Raw genomic sequence first — 18,267 nt, 5'->3', positions numbered from 1 at the left:
TGTGGGTAAACCAATTGTACAAATATAGAGATTGCGTTACGATTTCTGTTTTTTTTTTTCGTTTGTGGGTTTTCGTCTTTAGACTTAAAGAGAGGAACAGATACATACATGCTTATATGGACAGAAACTCGAACCGGAAGTTCATTTACCTTTTCAAAAAACAATCTCAAGTTGGAATGAGAAGAGAGCAAAGAGTGTAAATCCAAAGAGTAGAGATCACCTTGATTACATGTTGGACTATAAATGGCAATGATCATAGGTGATCTGTCTCTCTCTTACTCTCTCTTAGTTAACCACAAACGAACTTGACACACTGACGCAGTTTTTCTCTCGTTCATGCCTGGCTCGCTTTCCTCTCTCTCTCTCTCTAACTGTTAAGTAAATATTTGGCTTACTACTAGCTCTTACTGCAGCTACGCTTTCTGTTTGCTATTTGATTTATATGCCGTTTGCACTTGAATTTTTCCTCTCTCTTTTCTAGTATTTGTACGATCGCTCTCTCACTCGCTCTCTGGCCAAATCTCTCTCTTCGTCTGCATGCATGTCTAACTGCACTTGTCGGCATTGAATGAACAGTTAAGCATGTCTGTTGCCCGCACGCCTGAGCTAAGCTTGATGAGAGACAACGCCAACTGATTACCTTTTGTTTCGTTACTTGGATTTAATGCGAAATCGGATCTAAAAATAGCTAATGAACCGCATTGGTGTCTTTGAAATGGTGTCTGCCAGCTACCTAAAAAGATCCATTAATGGTTCGATAGCAATAAATATCACTTCTTACACTCAAATTGCAGTGTTGCAAGTGGAAGATATACAGCAACAACACCCACATTACAGCGCATTAAGCTGGACCCATAAAAGACAATGCAATTAATTTTAATGAAATCTTTCACTTTGTAATCGCATTATTATCGAAATTGAACACGTGAGGCTTACAGATTTTGCAATATTCATTTAAAGTGTCCTCAATCTATTGTAAATCCCGTTCATTGTTCGCCTAAAACAGTGTTGGTAAGGCATATGTGTATGAATTTTTGTATATGGGGATAGCTAACACTGTGTGTAACTTAATGGGACTAAGTTAAATGTTCAATTCATTGGTTGTCCGTATTTAATTATGTTTCTTTATCCTGATACTCTTCGTTGTTGACAAGATAGCCATCTAAGCAAAAAGGAGAACAAATTCTTTGGTTTGTTCTGTACCAGTGTAATCTAAGCAAGTTTCAAACCATTCACAGGAACTTTACATATTTTAATTCACTTTCAACTTGGTAAATTGCACAAAAAAGCCATCTTTAAACAAATTTTTTTTTAAAGATTTTCTTAAGTCCAAGTTTTTGAATAGCGGTACTCAATTCAGAATTTATGAAGCTTTTGGCGCACCCGAAATTGACTAGTTAAGCCAAGTTTCCGGTTCGTACTTTCCTATATCAAAAATGGTTCTTTCCTTTTTTTAGTTAATCCTCATCTTCTTGTCATTTATTCTTTTTTTAGCCATTTTTCTGTCATTCAGTCAACCCCTAAAAGAATGCGTAACACAACAACAGGGAGGGGGGAGACAGAGGGAGCGAGAGAAACAATGAGATAGAAGGCGGGAGAGAAAAAAAGTTTGCTACACCAAAAACTTTCCACATAATTTACCGTTTTTAATGACAACATTTACCATAGCATACTTGTAGGGACACGACACCGCCCCCGCCATACACAATTTGCGCGAAAACAGGATGTGCGTGCTAGCCTTCTTCAACTCCAACTCCTTCTCGTTTCAGCCGTAGTATCCATATCATGGCCCCTAAAGCTGCCAGTGGACACATTGTTGTGTTAATTAAATGTCATACGTGAGAAAATTGGCGCCATATTGGATTTTATCTGCGGTGAGGCATGGCACTGACAGAGACACAGAAAGAGTAAAGGAGACAGTGAGAGAGCGAGAGATTGGGATGGGGTAGTGGCACTTTTGCATGTTGTTGGCAAAAGTGCAACTGGAGCACTAGCAGTCCCTGTGCTTATCTGCCTTTGGCTTTTGGCAAATTAATGAGCCACCTTCTGCAGCAGCACCACCACCGACCACGGACCATGGCTATAACCCTTACTGCCTTTGCTCTTGCTCTACCTTCTCCATCTCTATCTTCTTTCTCATTTTTTTTGTCCTGGTCTCAAACCAACCAACCAACTTATAAGTAAAACATGTAATTTCAATTTTGTGGTTGTTGTTGTTGCAGTAGCACATCACGTATGCAGCGCAGGTTTTTGGTGGCCCTTCGAAACGAAACGAACCAGCCAAACCAAACCAAACGAACAGAATGAACGAACAACGAACGTCGACAACAAAATTGAAGTTGATAATAATGCAGTGCGATTTCTTTTTGCGGCTCTCCCGCTCATGATGTAAGCAAACACACACACACACACACACACTCACACACAGTGCGGGCAAAGGATTCAACGGAAAAGGGGTGGGAGTGTGTGTGTGTGTGTATGGGGTAGGCAGTTTGGAGGCGGCTGCAGTTCATATGTCAAATTTTTGGCACATGTCCAACACCAAAAACGAAGCAAAAAAAGAAAAAACTAAAGGAAACCCCAAAAAAAAAAAAAAACAGAAAACAGTCACCCAAAAAAACAGAGAAAAGAAAAGTGGGCGGCAGACTCGTAAAAATCAACGAGCAAAAGGAACAAGAGGTAGCTGGATTGATAAGAGGGATGGGGGGTTCAGGGGATAGATAAGAGGCATCAGAGGGGTATTCCTCAGTTCTTAGTGAGTGTTGGAAAACGACGGCACTTAGAGCCAGAGCCAGAAACCGAAGGCAGAACACCAAACAAAAAACAACAAATGGACAAAATAGTTATTTCCCCTTCCCCTTGTTGTCTTCTATCACCTACTCTTGCCCTTCTTGGACTTTTCTCCCTTTTTTTGTGCTCTTCTCTAAATTCTGTCTTTTTTTTTTTTTTGGTTTTTTTGGGGTGATGCAACGGAAACGGATGTTCGTATTTGCACTTTTGCATTTTCGCTAAATGCGCAATTTTGTTATGCGCCACTGGCTAACGGCGCCACGCCCACCTGTATACGCCCACCATACTTGGTAGATATAGCAAAGCAGAAATACATATGTATATACATATATATTTCCCTCTTTTGTTGGCATATGCGGCGTATGTGTAATTTGAAAGAACAACAACAAAAAGAAAAACAAGACATGAGTTGTTTTTGTGAGCGAGAGGCTTTTTCCTAGGCACTTTTCTAATTACTGGAAAAGCCCTGCCAGAACCGACATATAAACGTAGGGACTTTGGGGACAGATGGACGGAGGAGTTGTCATAAGTTTTTATCGCACAGTCTTTTTGGGCTAATGAAGGAAGATGATGATAAATGGACAAAGGCAAAAGTTTTGACTCCCTTAACCATCCTGTCTTCTATGGCATGCAACCGACATTTTCTTCTATTTTGGGACCATAATCAAATTGCATTTTGTTGCAATCAACAAAAAAAGGGGGGCACAACAGTCACAGAAACGGGAGAGGGAGAGGAAGCGAGATAGGAGGCAGAGACAAAAAAAAATTTAAAATGAAATACAAACGTTCTGGCTGAATGGCTTGGACATGGACTTAAACCGGAAACCGGAAACGTAAACATTACTTTCAATATTTTTCGGGGCCCAAAAGTGGCTGTTGTCCCCGTCCTGTGTGCAATGAGCGTATGAAAGCCGGGGCAGGTCCTATCCTATCCGTGTCCCCTGCTCGTGTCCTGGCCCGGCATGTCCTAGCATGTCCTGTCAAGCTAGCCAGCCAGCCAGCCAGCCAGCCACAGAAACGCAAACTGCATACCAAATGCGTGTGTGGCAAACAAAAAAACTATGAGCCAAAAAGGGCGTGGTGAGAGAAGGGCACATGAGATGGTGTCTTGACATAGGCCAGTTGAACATTACAATAAATCTTAAATAAATATACAACACAGAACATTTTCCACATTGTGTGGCTTGAGGAAAATTACTTTTTACTTTTGGCCAGTTCTTACTTTTCATCTTTATAGCTTTGTCCTTTTTCGACTCATTTCCTCAAGGCTTGTTTCGCAAAAGCAAAAGAAACAACCAAACGAAAAGAAAATTAGGTGCAAAATGAGCACACAAAATAAATTTTCAATTGCCCTGGCAGCGGCGCCATGAGTGCCCCAAATGACCCGCCCCCTTTCCTCTTCCTTTCCCCCTTACAGCCACCCAGTCAGAAAGAAAGAATGCACAAAGAAGGGGAGGGGAGGCCCATAAAAAAAAAAATCAACTGACCAAAAGAAAATATTTATATACAATTGTCTGCTGTTGGTTGCCCTTACAATTTTTCGATTTTCAAGTTGACTTTCTATACACTTTGCTTTTAGCCAATTTGAACAACTCCATCCAGAAAGTCTTCATAACCCAATTCGCACACACACATACACATACCAACACCCACACAGACAATGAAAAAAAAGGTTCTTCACTTTGACCTTTTGTTATTTGATTTTATTTTATGTTCATTTTATGAGTTTTCTTTATGTTTTACAGCCCTAACAAACTTAAAGCCACAAAAAGGAAACAAAGACAGCGCCAGCCAAAGGCCATTGTGATGTTTATCTCTTTAAAAACTCACCAGACTATTTCAAAAGAGGAAACATTACATCAATATGGTACATTTATTTTTGAGATATTAACACTCAACACCAACATTTTAGAATATTTACTGTTTAAATTAAACTTGATGTTTAATTTAGTAAAAATTATCTCTCTATACACATAAAGTTACAGTGTTGGAAAACGACATGAGGTCGATAAGAAGGGTATGTTAACCTAAACACGTATACTTGGCTAAACATCACTTTGAAGCTTTTTGTTATAAGCTATTTGCTAAGCATCTAGATGTTTCAAAAAGGTGTTAGATTAAACCGTTGCAAACTGTAGTGTTGGGAATCATGACTAAAATATCGAAATGAGTAGCCGTCGTTAGTCATTCAAGTATAATTTACTCATACTGTTCTATCTGATAACATTCTTTTACGTATTGGATTTGGTTAGGAATTGAAAACAGAAATCTCCTTATCTATTTAATCAGCTTTTGACTCACTGTGAAATTTTTAACACTGTTTTTTGAAAAGCAGTTATTTTTCTTAATATTTAACGTTTCAAATCAAAATTAATAATCAAATAGGTTAATAATTTATTTCTTTTTTTCCAAAATTCGCTTGTCTGTAAGTCAGTTTTCTGTAGTGTATGTTGGGTTGGGTAATTTAAAGTGCTGGAAAACCACTTATGCTGCCAAACAGCGTTAATTTCAAAAGAAGATCTGTAAACTCCTAGAATTTGTAATTGCACACCATAAAATCATATTTAAAACCAGTTTAAGCAATTTTGAAGGTGTTTGCATAAACAAAATTTGCCATGGGCCAAACTAAATGCATGTCTTCTTACGCCCTTGGTGAAAATTTTCCTGGTTTGGCTTTAATCGGATAAATACATACGCTTAATATGCATAATTGTTTATCGAAAGGTGACGCCCCTTAGCGTATAGTTAGGCAGGTGGGTTGGTACACAGATACACCATGAATTTGCAACATAAACCACAGAGTCAGCTAGTAGTCAGTACTTTGTGCTTCTCTGCATACAGACGACAGACATCTTTACGGGTGCCACACAAAATTTATGCGTACATAAACCAGAATTGTGCTAACAGTGGGTTCCGACCAGAGAAGGAGGGCATGGGCATAGGAGTAGGTATGTGGGCGTTACAGGAATCTACACACATACACACGCATACAAATACATATGTATGCTGTGTGGCAAGAGCCTGGATTTGCAGTGTAAATGCGTTAATCTTCAGTTTTGGCATCAACCTGGTAACAAAACAATTAAAACAATATGCAATTTTGATATGTTTATTTGTTGCAGCTTGTCTGCCCCCCGTGGGCAAGGCGCTTAAGGGCGGGGGGTAACGAAACGAACTGCAGTTAGATTACATTAGAGGTTTCCTTCTAAGTGGGGCGGGAGGAATCTAAAGGACAACAGCAGTTGTAGCTGAAGCACGACCAGGACGAGAATCTAGAGCCAGAGCAGTTGTGTAATTGCATTTAGTTTTGTGTCTTTTGTTTTTCGAGTTTTGAAATGGGGGAAATGCAATTTTCGGTAGATCCTTTTCATTTAAGCAAGAGTGTCTGTGAGTGTGTGTGTGTTGAAAGAGGTAAACGGGGGGGGACTTACTTTCACGGAGGGTTTATTTGACATAATGTTTAGCTCAGTTTTGAAGTGCTTTTCATAAGCAAAGTTTAGCATTTAGCCATGTACAAATGTTAAGGGAATGCTTAGAGAGATTTTAAGCCTAGCCTGTTTGTTGAAGTTTTCTTCAAAACAATTGTCGGCATATTGAAATTGATGGCACAGTGGTAAAAGTTCTATGAAATAAGGGCTTAAATACTGGCAAACTGCAGGTTCCGACTACATTTTGAATTCGGTTTTAGAGTCGTCGTCCACATAAATGTTAGAAGCTTTCGTTCCTTGCGACTCTCTAGCTTAAGACGTTTTAATGTAAGCTCATTGGAAAGTCAATTTTTGTCTTCGAAAATAGTAATGGCAAGGCAGCAAATTAAGGTATGAAAAAGCTTAAATCCCTTCGTCCACAGGCCGTTTACAACTATCCCAAGCTGTGTTTTCCCAATCCGCCCCTGACTTTATTAAACCTTACACAGATGTAATCAAACTATTAATCCTTCCTGAAGTAGTTTCAAGTTGTTCATTGATTTTTGACTGCATCTAACTTTTAAAGTGAGTAATTAGCAGAAGGCATCTTGTAAGGCTATGAGCATTTAGTTTAAGTTAGTTATTCTCTATATCCCCCCAACTGAACCCTGATTTTAAAACTTATTAAATTTTATTTAGGTCATCCCGTGACACTCTATTCGATTCGTTTTATATCTCATTTGCAGATAAACTTCAACTACATTGCCTCATTAGTCATATAAGAGTACCTCTTTTTCTCTGATTAGCTACCGCAGAATCAAGAGTCCTTCTCAATATTGATTTCCTGCTTCGTCATCATAATCAGTCACATAAATCAGAAATCATGTCTATATTAGTTCTGATTAGTGACAAATGATTTTGTCCTTGCTTGTGGCTTGAGTAGAATTTCAATTGACTGGCCACATTTTAGACAAATTGAAACATAATTTTGCAAATTTTATCTAAACTTTAATATGCACTTGATTAATTAATGCTTTTGTGCCACTGTTAAGTGAAGTTTGGGGCTTTGAAGAATACGAAATTAGCAAAAGCCACTAAGCAAATGCAGCATAAGCTTTTTACCCCATTTGTCCATCGGTCCACCCACTCAAAAGTCATTGAAGAACAATAAATTTGACAGCCAATGCATATAGATTTAAAGGTGCATCGGTGTGTGTGTGGGTGTTTGTGTGTGTGCAACTGCATCGATGCAATTGCAATTGAAATGCTAAATGGCAATTGCAACTGCAACTGCAGCAAAATATACAAAATTTTCAAACAATTTGACACATAATTTTTGTGGTTTTGCAGACCAATGAATGGCCAATGAAATGTGATTAACTTTTGATTTGTGGTTCGAGTGGTTCAATGGTTAATTGTGGTTCCATATTTATTGATGTGTCTGTGTGTCTTTATTACGGTTGCTGACGCCTAAAAGTCTGCTATAAATTCATCTTGTTTGCTTTAACTCTTCTTTTGTTTCTTTTCTCTGAGCATGTTTCTGTTTGTTGGCCAAGCTGTTGCCTAGTTTTTTTTTTTTTTTTTTTGCTCTCCTATTCTTTGTCTACTGGCTCTTGTTGGCAATTTAACAAACATATCCGCATTACGGTTAAAAACTTTTAATTGTTTGCTTGTTGTTGCGAAACACACATTCACAGGAACACTCAGTCACATACACACAGGAGTCCAAGTCACCATGCACAATGGGAAATCAGGCCATAATTATTCGAAAAATTATATTTATGATCTATTGAACAACTTTTTGTTCTCTAAAAATGCTCCAAAAAATAAATTGAAACGAGATTTTCGAATATCCGCTCTGAAAGTAGGCGATAAAAGCAGCTTACAATCAACTGAACAGTGTTGGAAAATACCAAAAATAAAACTCATTTGAATCACGCTCAAACTTTCTGCGACTTTTCTACGAAACTTTTTTCCATAGTTTAAATAAACAGTGCTGGAAAGATCCAGAAATTCTAGCTTATATACAAATTTTGTGCATTTAGTTAAACAAATTATTGTCAAATTATCCCATAGTCCAAAAGGGGTCACAGCTGGTAAGAAGAGAAGAAAAAAATTGGTCCACTAATTAAAATTCGCGCGCATTTCGCGTTGGTCAACCAAGAGGCCAAAAGCAACACCCAACAAGAACAACAACCACAGGGGCAACAACAAGACCAACATTTAGTACAAATGGCATTTCTTTTGGTTTGTTATTGGCCAAGAGGACCGAAGAATGGGATGGGTAACGACAAAAAAAAGGTCATCTACAAGTGCCTGGAAGCATTTTTTTTTTTTTTCGGTCGGCTTGTTATTAATTTTCCTTTTTTTGTTTTCTTTTTTTTTTGGTTTATTCATTTTTGTTGTTAGAGACTTGGAAAGTTGACTCTGTTTCTCTCCCTTTTGCTCCTTTGGTCGTTCTAGGAGACTTGTATGTCACTTGTGAAAATTTTTGTTGTAGCCTGGCCGCATTCTAATGAAGTTTACCCACCAGCAATTGTGTTTAGGAAACGTGCCTTGGCCTGCGTTTAAGCGATTTTTTGTCAACGCGCGCACAAAACTCTCTAGAGAATGGCAGAAGGGAGGGCGGAAGGGGCCAAGGGTCAACTAGAGGGGTGGTAGATCATTGTTTGCATTTGTTTTGTTGTAAATGTAGTTGGCTTTTGCCCCCCTCTTCCTCCCTTCCTTTGTGTGTGTGTTTCCTTCTGTGAGTTTATTTCTTGTTGTGGTAAGCGTTTTGCGTTGTGTCAGGAATTGGAAGATTTTTGTTTTTTTTTTTTTTTTGGGTTTTAGGGGACATTGGCTACCCCTAGTTGCTTGGGGTAGGAGCATGGCATGGGTTTTGGGTGGTCTCTGGGCATACCCACTTGATTTAATAGAATTTAAAGCTGCCAAGCTCAAAAAAACAAAACGAAGAAAAAAAAACGGGACACATTTGCCAACTGGCCGTAAAAATAGTTGAGAGAAAATTGAACAAGCCTGACATGAGTGTCCTTTCATCTTTTTTGTACCCCCCACCCATATCCTTTTTTGATATTTTTTGGCTGCTTTATGTGCGACAATAAACATGAAAAGAGCCATAAATGTGTGTGTCCAAGTGTGTGCGTGTGTGTATGTGTGAGTGTCCAGAAAATCCATAAAAAAGAAAGGCTTGAAAATAAATAACATAAACGTAATGGTTGATTAGCTGCAGCTAGACGAACATTTAATACTCTTTAAAAGTATAGAAACTTTTGGTTTTTAATTAGTTTTCAAAATATGATTAGTCAATCTGTGGTTGGTAAACTATTAGACTTACATTTGAATTTTTCTTAGAGTGTAGTCCTTTATAATCAAATAAAATTGATATTCAAATAAACTTCAGTAAGGAATTACCGAAACTAAACGGAAATCATGGTTTAGTTGTGGTCTTAGTCGTATCCAAATAGTTCTGAAATGGCTTTATCGATTCAGGGATATATAGATTTGCCTGTTAGATTATAACCTATTCTTTGATCGATATCAAAATGTTGTGAGTAGTAAAATTATCAGAAAACTATTTGCGAATAATCCTAAAGTATCCTTTTAGCATTTGACACCCACTAAATCAACTGTAAACTAAAAATACTGAAGAGAAAACTTCGAAAATTTAAAGAATTTCATACTCCGCTCAATACAGACTAAAAGTCCTTCAAAATTTTCAATATTTCGAACTGTTTTTGAGAATAAAGTTTCCTTCAATAAACATTAACTATCAAAAGGATATAAATTTCAGCTCAGTTAGCATTGGCAACGATTTTGGGGTTGAGAGAGAGTATAAATAGATCTGACAATAAGTGAAGACATATAAATACACTCAAAAAAAAAAGGGGAAAAGAACCAAACCAAACAGACAAACAGTCATACACACAAAAGTATAAACATTACAAAAAACCCAATAAAGTGTAAGTAACGACAATGGCCAAAACCGATAGACGAGGAGACGGCTGACTGGTGGGGCGGGGGATAGATGGGTGAAAGTAAAGTAAAGTCAAGTGTTGGTAATGGGAATGAGAGTGAGGGTTAAACGCGGAAATAGACACAAAATATTGGCAGCTTGTTTAAGCTTTTTGGCCATTTGGCATTTGCCATTGGATGGGCCATTGCTTCCATTGTTGCTGTTGTTGTTATTGTTGTTGTTACTGTTACTGTTGTCGTCCCATACACGAAAATGTTTGCGGTTAACAACAGTTTGTGGTCAGTTTTTAGAGGCAAAAAGTTTCATTTATTAAAAAGTTTGTCACGCGTGTTTTATTTTTCTTTTGTAATGAGTGGCAATTTTTCACGTGTCTGCCATGACAATTGGCTCCAGTTCTGGGCTCCAGCTCTGGCTCTGAGGGCAATTAGTAAACAGTTTTGGCTGGTAAACTCATTTACTGTTTGCATGAGAAGAAGCAGAAGATGACCAATTTATCTTTAAAGTCAGAGTGTTCAATGGGTAAAACATGGCCGCAAGTTCATAAATTTCTTTGGCAATGGCTGGCTGCCTGACTGGGATCTGCTGTACTGTGCTGGGCTGGGCAAAACGCAGCTGTAAATTTGCCGTCGAGCATGTGATTTATAAAAATGTTGATTGGAATTTTTGCGAGACCCTGCGCCAAAAACGGCGCAAAAAAATAAAATCAAGCAGCAGCGGGAGAAAGCACAACGCATATCGATAGCATACTTACTGGCGCCCCACACACACGCACACATACAATACGATTTTAAATAATTTTCCACTTTTGCCGCACAGTGTGTCGTTTGTTTATCACTGGTATCAAAAATACCACATTAATCGACTTAAGTCTTGACGAAACATTCAAGGAATAGTTTTAACATAAAATTCATTCTAACTTTATAAGAAACTTAATGAAAATGAAGAAAAATAAAGTGTCTGAATACATTAAATTCACCAAAATGTCTTTCTCCTGTATAAACCTAAGGATTTCGCGGACTAATAGAATAGACTAGGGTCACAAATTTTGAATGTAGATTTAAGAAGATGGGCACAACCGATTTTCATATTTGGATAGAATGCTTAGAGCCTAACCAGTTGACCCTACACCCTTCATTTCCTATATTTCAAAGAATGCATCTTATTCTTATTTATATTATAATTAGTTGAATATTGTCCAAGAAAAGATAGCTCTTAGATGGGGGAAAAAGGCATTAAGAAATTAAGGATTGTCTGAATATTTAATATTGTTAATTGTTTCATCAATATTTCATGGTGTTTATCATTCAAAAATTGTGCTAAAGTTTTTAAAATTAATAAAAACGATGCCAGAATGTGAGCTTAAGCTTTAAAATGAATAGATAAGAATGTCAAAAAAATAAATTAAACATAAGAAATATGAGAGTTTTTTAGCCTTCTAGCTGACCTCTAGCCTAATGGAGACTTTTATTGACAACGACTGGGATAAGCAAAAAGTGAAATGTCCTTTATCTAAAGGAACTGACTTTTAATCTATTTTATTTTCATTTAAAATTTTAACGAATATGACTGAAAAGATAATGTTTCTTAGCTGTTTTGTTTAGTTGTTACAAAAATAAATGATTCTTTGTTCTTTTGAACTAGAAAGAAATCATAAGAACATCAAAATTTTGAAATGTTTCACAATTTGATACTTTGATTGTTAGCAAATGGAATGCCATTAACACATTTCTTAAACGAGCCACTGTGCGTCGTTTTGGTCGTTTTTAATGTGCAGCAGCTGAGGCCGCACAATGCGGCGTATGAGTAATATTTGTTATTTATGCAAATGAATTTGTTCTGTTCAGTTTTGTTCTCTGTTTAACTCTCCTCTGGTTAGCAAGTGAACAATTTAAAGTGACGACAATTTCTTCTCCTTTATTGCCATCAATTGTTAAATTCCAAAACTGACAAAAATCTTCTATCTATCTTTTTCTCTTTCTCCGCGACAGTTTAACAAATTTTTTTTTGTTTGCTTGACTTTTTTTGCCTGACCTGGCTAGTTTTATGGGCTGCCACGTTTTCTTCTCTTGTTGCTTGACTTGCCTTTTGTTTTGCCGCCTTTAGTTATGTGCTGCAGATGCACTAAAAAATGCCAAAGTAAACACGAACCAACTACTACTACTACTACGCCCCCCTTTGTTGCCCTCCATTTGCCATTTTGCGGCCTCCCCTCTCTAAAGACACCATTTGCTTTAGACTATGTGCAACATGCGCCACGCAAATGGAACAACTAACTCCTTGCTGCATGCGAAATTGGCGGCGTATCTGCAGCGTTAAGTGGGTCGACTTTGTGTCCTGTACAGGACACTACAACAACCAGAACGACACTCTACTCAATTCCACGCCATTCGACTTTTTTGGTAGGGCCCCAGGATGGGACCACTGAGGCGTTAAGGATGCACATGCCAAAAACAAGAGAAAGAGAAGGAGAGAGAGTATAGAGAGACGAAGGCAACGAAGATACCAAGTACAACTTTCAACTGATGTTGTCCATTACCCAAAAAACCAAAAAAGAAACTCAAAAAGGCACCAAAAGCTACCTCTTCCTCCCACTTCCTCTATCACTCTTCCATCTCTCTCTTGTCCTCTCTCTGGCGACTTGCCGCAACAATTTATCAAGCGAGACGCAAATGTAGTAGGCAAATGCCAGTGAGCAAATTGATTATGCTAATTATACCCTGGTCGGTTATCAAAAGGGTCTATAGGACTGCACAGTAAGTAAGTTCATGTACCAAAAATTTAATTGAATTCGCATAGAACAAAGCAAACGAAAAAGTATGAAATGAATTAGCAGTTTGCTTTTGCATTACACTGTGAGAACGTATAGAAAAACTCTGTCCTTAAGACTCAGTGGAACATAATGAAACTTTGTAGTTATAATGATGCTAAGGCTACTTTCTCAACTATTGATGGGTTGATCGAAAATTTTACTAAAAGAAATGGAAACACTTTTTTTTATCTTTATTGTGAGTTATCTGTACATTTTGCCTGTTCTTTGTCATTGGGAACGGGACACTTTTCAAAATTTGTTCCTACATTCTGTATGTTTAATTTATAATTAATTTCAAGCTGGTATCTTGAGATAAGACTCCCTTAGAAAACTAGAAAACTACATGTCGCAGTGGAAAAGAATTTCAATCTTAGTTTAGTTTGTTATAATTATTAACTTGGGCAATTGATTCGCTATCCTCTACACTGTCGATACTGAGAATATATATATGAATCAACCTTTTTCGATAGAAGCCTGTTGATTCAATACATTATTATATCAAAATATTTGGTAGAGAGAAAAGAAGAAACACAACTTCTCCTAATTTTCGTTGAGTGTTGCAGTTCCTTGTGTCCTATACCTTTCAAGGGTATAGAAACTTCGGCACTTTTATGGCAAATACAAATATAATTTGATGTACCCTTTTTTTCCAATGCGCCTTGGTTTGCACCGACCCGCCCCTGTTGCTGGTAAAACAACAAACAGTTAATGACTGTCATTATGTAATGACAACGTTGACTTACCCAAAGGAGCTTCGTCTTTGGCTGCTTCTCTTCATCAAGCCAGAAACTACTTGGCCAACTCAGAATGGCAGTCAACATGCAAAACAGGAAGAAAAAGACGATGTCGAAAAAAAAAACAAAGAGAGAGAGAACACACAAAAGTAGGCAACATTAAATTTGCATTCAGCCCAAGAAATTGAGAATATTCATTCCAGAGAGGAAGAGTAAAAGAATGGGTATTTAGGATAATGGCAAAAAAGGGAAAAGAGAGGAGAGGGAAGTTGGTTTGGTTGTCACAAAAATTTGTTGACAGTTCGCAGTCAGTCACACGAAGTTGACATGGTCCCATCCAAGCCCCAACGTCATGCCCGTCAATTGTTTACTTTTCACTTGCCACAGCACAAGTTGGCCAAGAGACGATGACAACAAACGACGACTACGATGACAGCAGTTTTGTTTAATTTCAGGCAATAGTTTAGGCCAAAGCGCTTTCCCCCACCAATTTTCCCCCTCAAACCAATGGGCAACTGCCTCCCGCATGCCATAAACAAACCCCATGCCAAATGCTGGGCTAACGTCGCGAGGCTAGCAAATTAAAAATTTGTGCACAAATATAAAAATCGGTAACAAAAGTTTTTTGCATTGTTTGCTGCTGCTGCTCTTGGCTGGTTGGATGCATGGCACCAGCACAACGAACAGAAAAAAAAAAAACGAATTGTCAACTTTTATTACAACATTTTTCCTCCATTTTTGGGGATTGTTTTTGTTTTTTCTTACCACGTTGACACTTAATTGATGGTGGCAAGCCGTGATTGGTGCCAGCGGGCGTGGGAAGAAGACACAAAATGAGCAGCAGCAGCAGCAGCAGGGACAGATAAAGGAGTGGGAGTTGGAGCTAGGAACACGAGGTGGAGAAGTTTGACGCAAAGGCTATCAAATGGAATTGGCGCGATAATCGTTTTAGCGTTTGCCATAGCAAAACATTGTTTCAATTTTTTTTTTGTAGACAACCAAAACATTTGAACAAAGTGATAAATCGAACAATTTGAGCAATTCTGTTTAACTCTTTGAAAATGGTAAAGCATAGATTAAAGCTTATCTGTTGATGGCTCTTGAGGGATTTAGCATTATGGTTGGAGTAGGAATTCCTTAAGATCAGACAATATTTGATTAACATATTATTGGGAAAGTATTTAAACTTTGTTTTGAACTTATGGAACTTATTCTAGACTTATTTTTTTAAATCAATTTCGTTAAAAAAATTTAGATATTTAAACAGGTACATACATCTGATGGCTATGTATATTGGTCTTAATTGGATTTCATGAATAACAAAAAATGAAAAAATGTTTTCAAGAGACATGAATTTATTTTATTGATACATAAAGCTGAGTTCGAGAACATCTTGAATCTTTGTCAATGATCGCATTTTTAAACACAATTAACGTTATAAGTAGGTGGTTGAATTGTAGTAGTAGTTGCTTGAACAGGATATGGATCAAATGATTTTGGATCACAGCAATAGTAATAGCCTTTTTCTGCAATGTCATTCAATTCCAAGTTCTGCGGACAATCCAACTTTTTGCAAATGTCAGGCCTTGGTGGTTTTGGACTTGCAAACGGATTATTTGACGTTATGATGGCAAATATTGGCGTATTCGGCATAATTTTAACCACTTTGTACATCCAAGCGGGTACTGGGAATTTTGTTCTTTGAAAAAGATTTGCCTCAACTAGATTACCTGAGGTATCAGTCAGTTTAAGGACACCATAGCTTCCGGTTTGAACATAAATGCATGGCAAATTGTTCTGTTGGTCTGCCAAAGACCGTACGAATTTCTCAATTTTAACCCAATTTCCAGTTGCTTGAATGCTATTAAATTGTGGAATCACATTGACCATTTTGAATGTAGCCACTTTTTGATCATAAGTGAGAAAATCATCGGCTGCTATTAAATGACCTCGATCCATTTGGTTGTTTTGCATTTCATGATCATATTTACCTTTGTACAGTAAGGAGAATGTGTTGGTTACGTTTATTTTATGTATACTTTTTTCCACACCACCACTCATGATACCATCTTTGGTAAATGTACATTTGGGACGATCCGCATTGATGATATTTTCCGAAGGATAGATATAGGCCTCCGCATAGCGAGTTATATAGTTTACTTTGTCATAGCAAGAACGATATAGTTCTAAAAATGTTCCATCGATCCTATAACCAACCTGATACATTTCTCCTTGGCAATGGGAATGAAATAATAAGGGCCGAACAACAACGTCATTGATCATAGGACAAAATGCTTCAGCATTTAATTTCCTGGCAAAACTTGGAAATCCTGGTGTGAAATTACCACTAGCCATGCATCGAACAGAAGTTTTTCTACCTGATAAAGGATAAATATCCAAAATTGCATTCGTGTTTATATGTGAAGTTCGTAAATATTTTCCATTCATGGTTATAACAGCTTTAGTTTCATTGAATTGCGCTTTGGTTATATGGCAATTGGAATACACTTGAGTCACTAAAAAGAAAAATTTTACCATTTCATTATAATTCGATATGCAAATATTTACCAAGTACGAATACTAGAAAGAGCAAATTTGAGATATACAGCTGCCAGCTTTCCATTTTGATGGCTAAATAGAAAATAACCAACTATTATTGGTATTTTCTTTCTTATATACTGGCATCTTAGGGTGAGGGGTATGAAATTTTCCCAAAAGTAATTTGGCTCAGATAATGGATAGTTTCAATTAATTCAATTGATATTAAAAGAAGTACTTGCCCTACGGGACATTAAAGCAAATTTAGGACATTTCTCGTATAGACATTTGCATTCCATAATTGGCTATTTCATATTTACAAAATGGTTTCTTAATTGAATGGACATTAGTAGCCAAATATTGAACGGTTTTATTGAAGGAAATAATGTTAAGAATGTTAAGTATTTATGAAAGTCTTACAAACTCATTGAAACGAACTACTTTAACAATTCGGCAAAAATCGAAGTTACATTCCATAGCACTTCCCAACACCGAAAAGTGAGAATTGCGTGAAGCTTCGCCTTGTTCAACACTTGAATTTAAGACATCTTAAGATAATGATAAGGAGTATGATGATAAAAGGTTGTGACAACTTAGTAATAATGATTACTTTATAATTTGCTATTACGTTTAAGAACTCTGAGTAGATCTACCACTTCGCGCCGCTTAGCCAACACTGCAACATTGGAGTAGTCAACGAAAAACGTTTACCAAAAACTGTCTCATAAATATCTAAAACTCACGAAATCAAACAATTATTTAAACATTTCTTTCATAAAATTAAGCTATAATCACATTAGACAATTCGCTTATTTAATTTAAAAGTGACACAAAAGAAAATTTCTGCCTTGGACTTTCTGTTTGCTGCAATTAGTTAAATTATTGGCCACTAATGTTGTGGATATATATGAAAAGCCAATAAATTCCTTTTGAAGTTAATTTTGGTGAGTATCTGAAAAGTTTCTTTGCCCAGATAATGTCTAAGCAGCGGCAGGAGCAGGAATAGCTGAAGTAGGCAACTGGCAACGCAGTGCGGTCCAGTGCTATGAGCCAGAAACTTTAAGGCAACTAAGCAAACAATTTATAAATTGTGCCAAAAACTTAAGACCAACAGAAACTTTACCCATTCCACAACTGCGTAGGATGATGAAGAAGAAGTAGCTCTTGGTGTTGCTACTGCTGCAAATTGTAGCAAGTTGCAATTGCTGGCCAAGTTCTTCTTCATTTTGTTGTTGTTGTGAGTCTATATTCTTTTTTGTTGTGAGAAAAACGCGTGGAGCGTTGAATGAAAGGGACTTGGACGAAGGCGGCGAGGGAGTCAGCAGCAACAGCAGCAATTCGTTTAAGCCGCTTTACAGCCCCCAGCGCAATTTATGTATGTATATATGTATGTTTGTGGTCATGGGGCTGTGTGTTGCCTTGGCAAAAGTTCCTTAAAGTATGCAATGGTTTTGTTGCTTGCAAATGCGTTTGGCAGGCAAAACGAAGTTTTCGCTCTTGGCGCTTCGATGACGCCCCAACAACAATAACAGGAACAACACCAGCACCAACAACATCACCAAAAAGGAGCATAAGTCTTGGCGCTAAATTGCGGCCAAGACGCGTGTCCTACAAAAACTTAAGTGGCTTATGCGTTGGTCCACAAAGCAAACGCCACCGCAAAAACCGACACCCCCACCACGACTACAAACCAACACCCATAAAAATGCGATGTGCATGAAAAATAATCATATAATGGGCCAACACACACACACGCAACTCGCTTTACAGCGTCAGAAAGTCTGCGGCAAAAATCGTTTCCTTAAAAATTTGTTTGGCATGAAGCTCACGCAGACCGCCAATCAATCAACGGCCAACAAGGCCAGAACTCAAAATGCATAGAATATAAGAGAAGGAAACGAAAGATCTATTGATAAGTTCATATCATAAATTTCCATAAAATTTTCCTTTTCCTTTTTTTTTTTTTTTTTTTTTTTTGCCTCTAGCTAATGTGTCGTATGAGTAATAATAAAT

At 37.4% G+C, this 18,267-nt stretch overlaps 1 protein-coding gene across 1 annotated transcript; it reads right to left on the bottom strand.

Moving 5' to 3' along the window:
• Positions 1-14,799: 14,799 nt before the first annotated feature.
• Positions 14,800-15,942, bottom strand: LOC137577991 (uncharacterized). The gene is made up of 2 exons (XM_068291590.1): positions 15,447-15,942; positions 14,800-14,852 (listed from the first exon to the last, which is right to left on the bottom strand). Exons 1-2 carry the CDS (start codon positions 15,940-15,942, stop codon positions 14,800-14,802), a joined length of 549 nt encoding a protein of 182 aa, XP_068147691.1.
• Between the last annotated feature and the right edge of the window lie 2,325 nt (positions 15,943-18,267).

The sequence above is a fragment of the Drosophila tropicalis genome, unplaced genomic scaffold (genome assembly GCF_018151085.1).
Source record: "Drosophila tropicalis isolate 14030-0801.00 unplaced genomic scaffold, ASM1815108v1 contig_593, whole genome shotgun sequence".
NCBI classification, from domain to species: domain Eukaryota; kingdom Metazoa; phylum Arthropoda; class Insecta; order Diptera; family Drosophilidae; genus Drosophila; species Drosophila tropicalis.
The sequence above is the reverse complement of the archived record's forward strand: the minus strand, read 5'-3'. Positions and strand labels throughout refer to the sequence as shown.

Excerpts from the sequence above, each read along its gene's own strand:
- LOC137577991 (XM_068291590.1), bottom strand. The coding sequence starts at position 15,942 with ATGTATCAGGTTGGTTATAGGATCGATGGAACATTTTTAGAACTATAT. Across the intron at positions 14,853-15,446 it reads TAAACTGACTGATACCTCAG|GAATTCCTACTCCAACCATA; the intron begins GTAATCTAGTTG and ends TCTGATCTTAAG.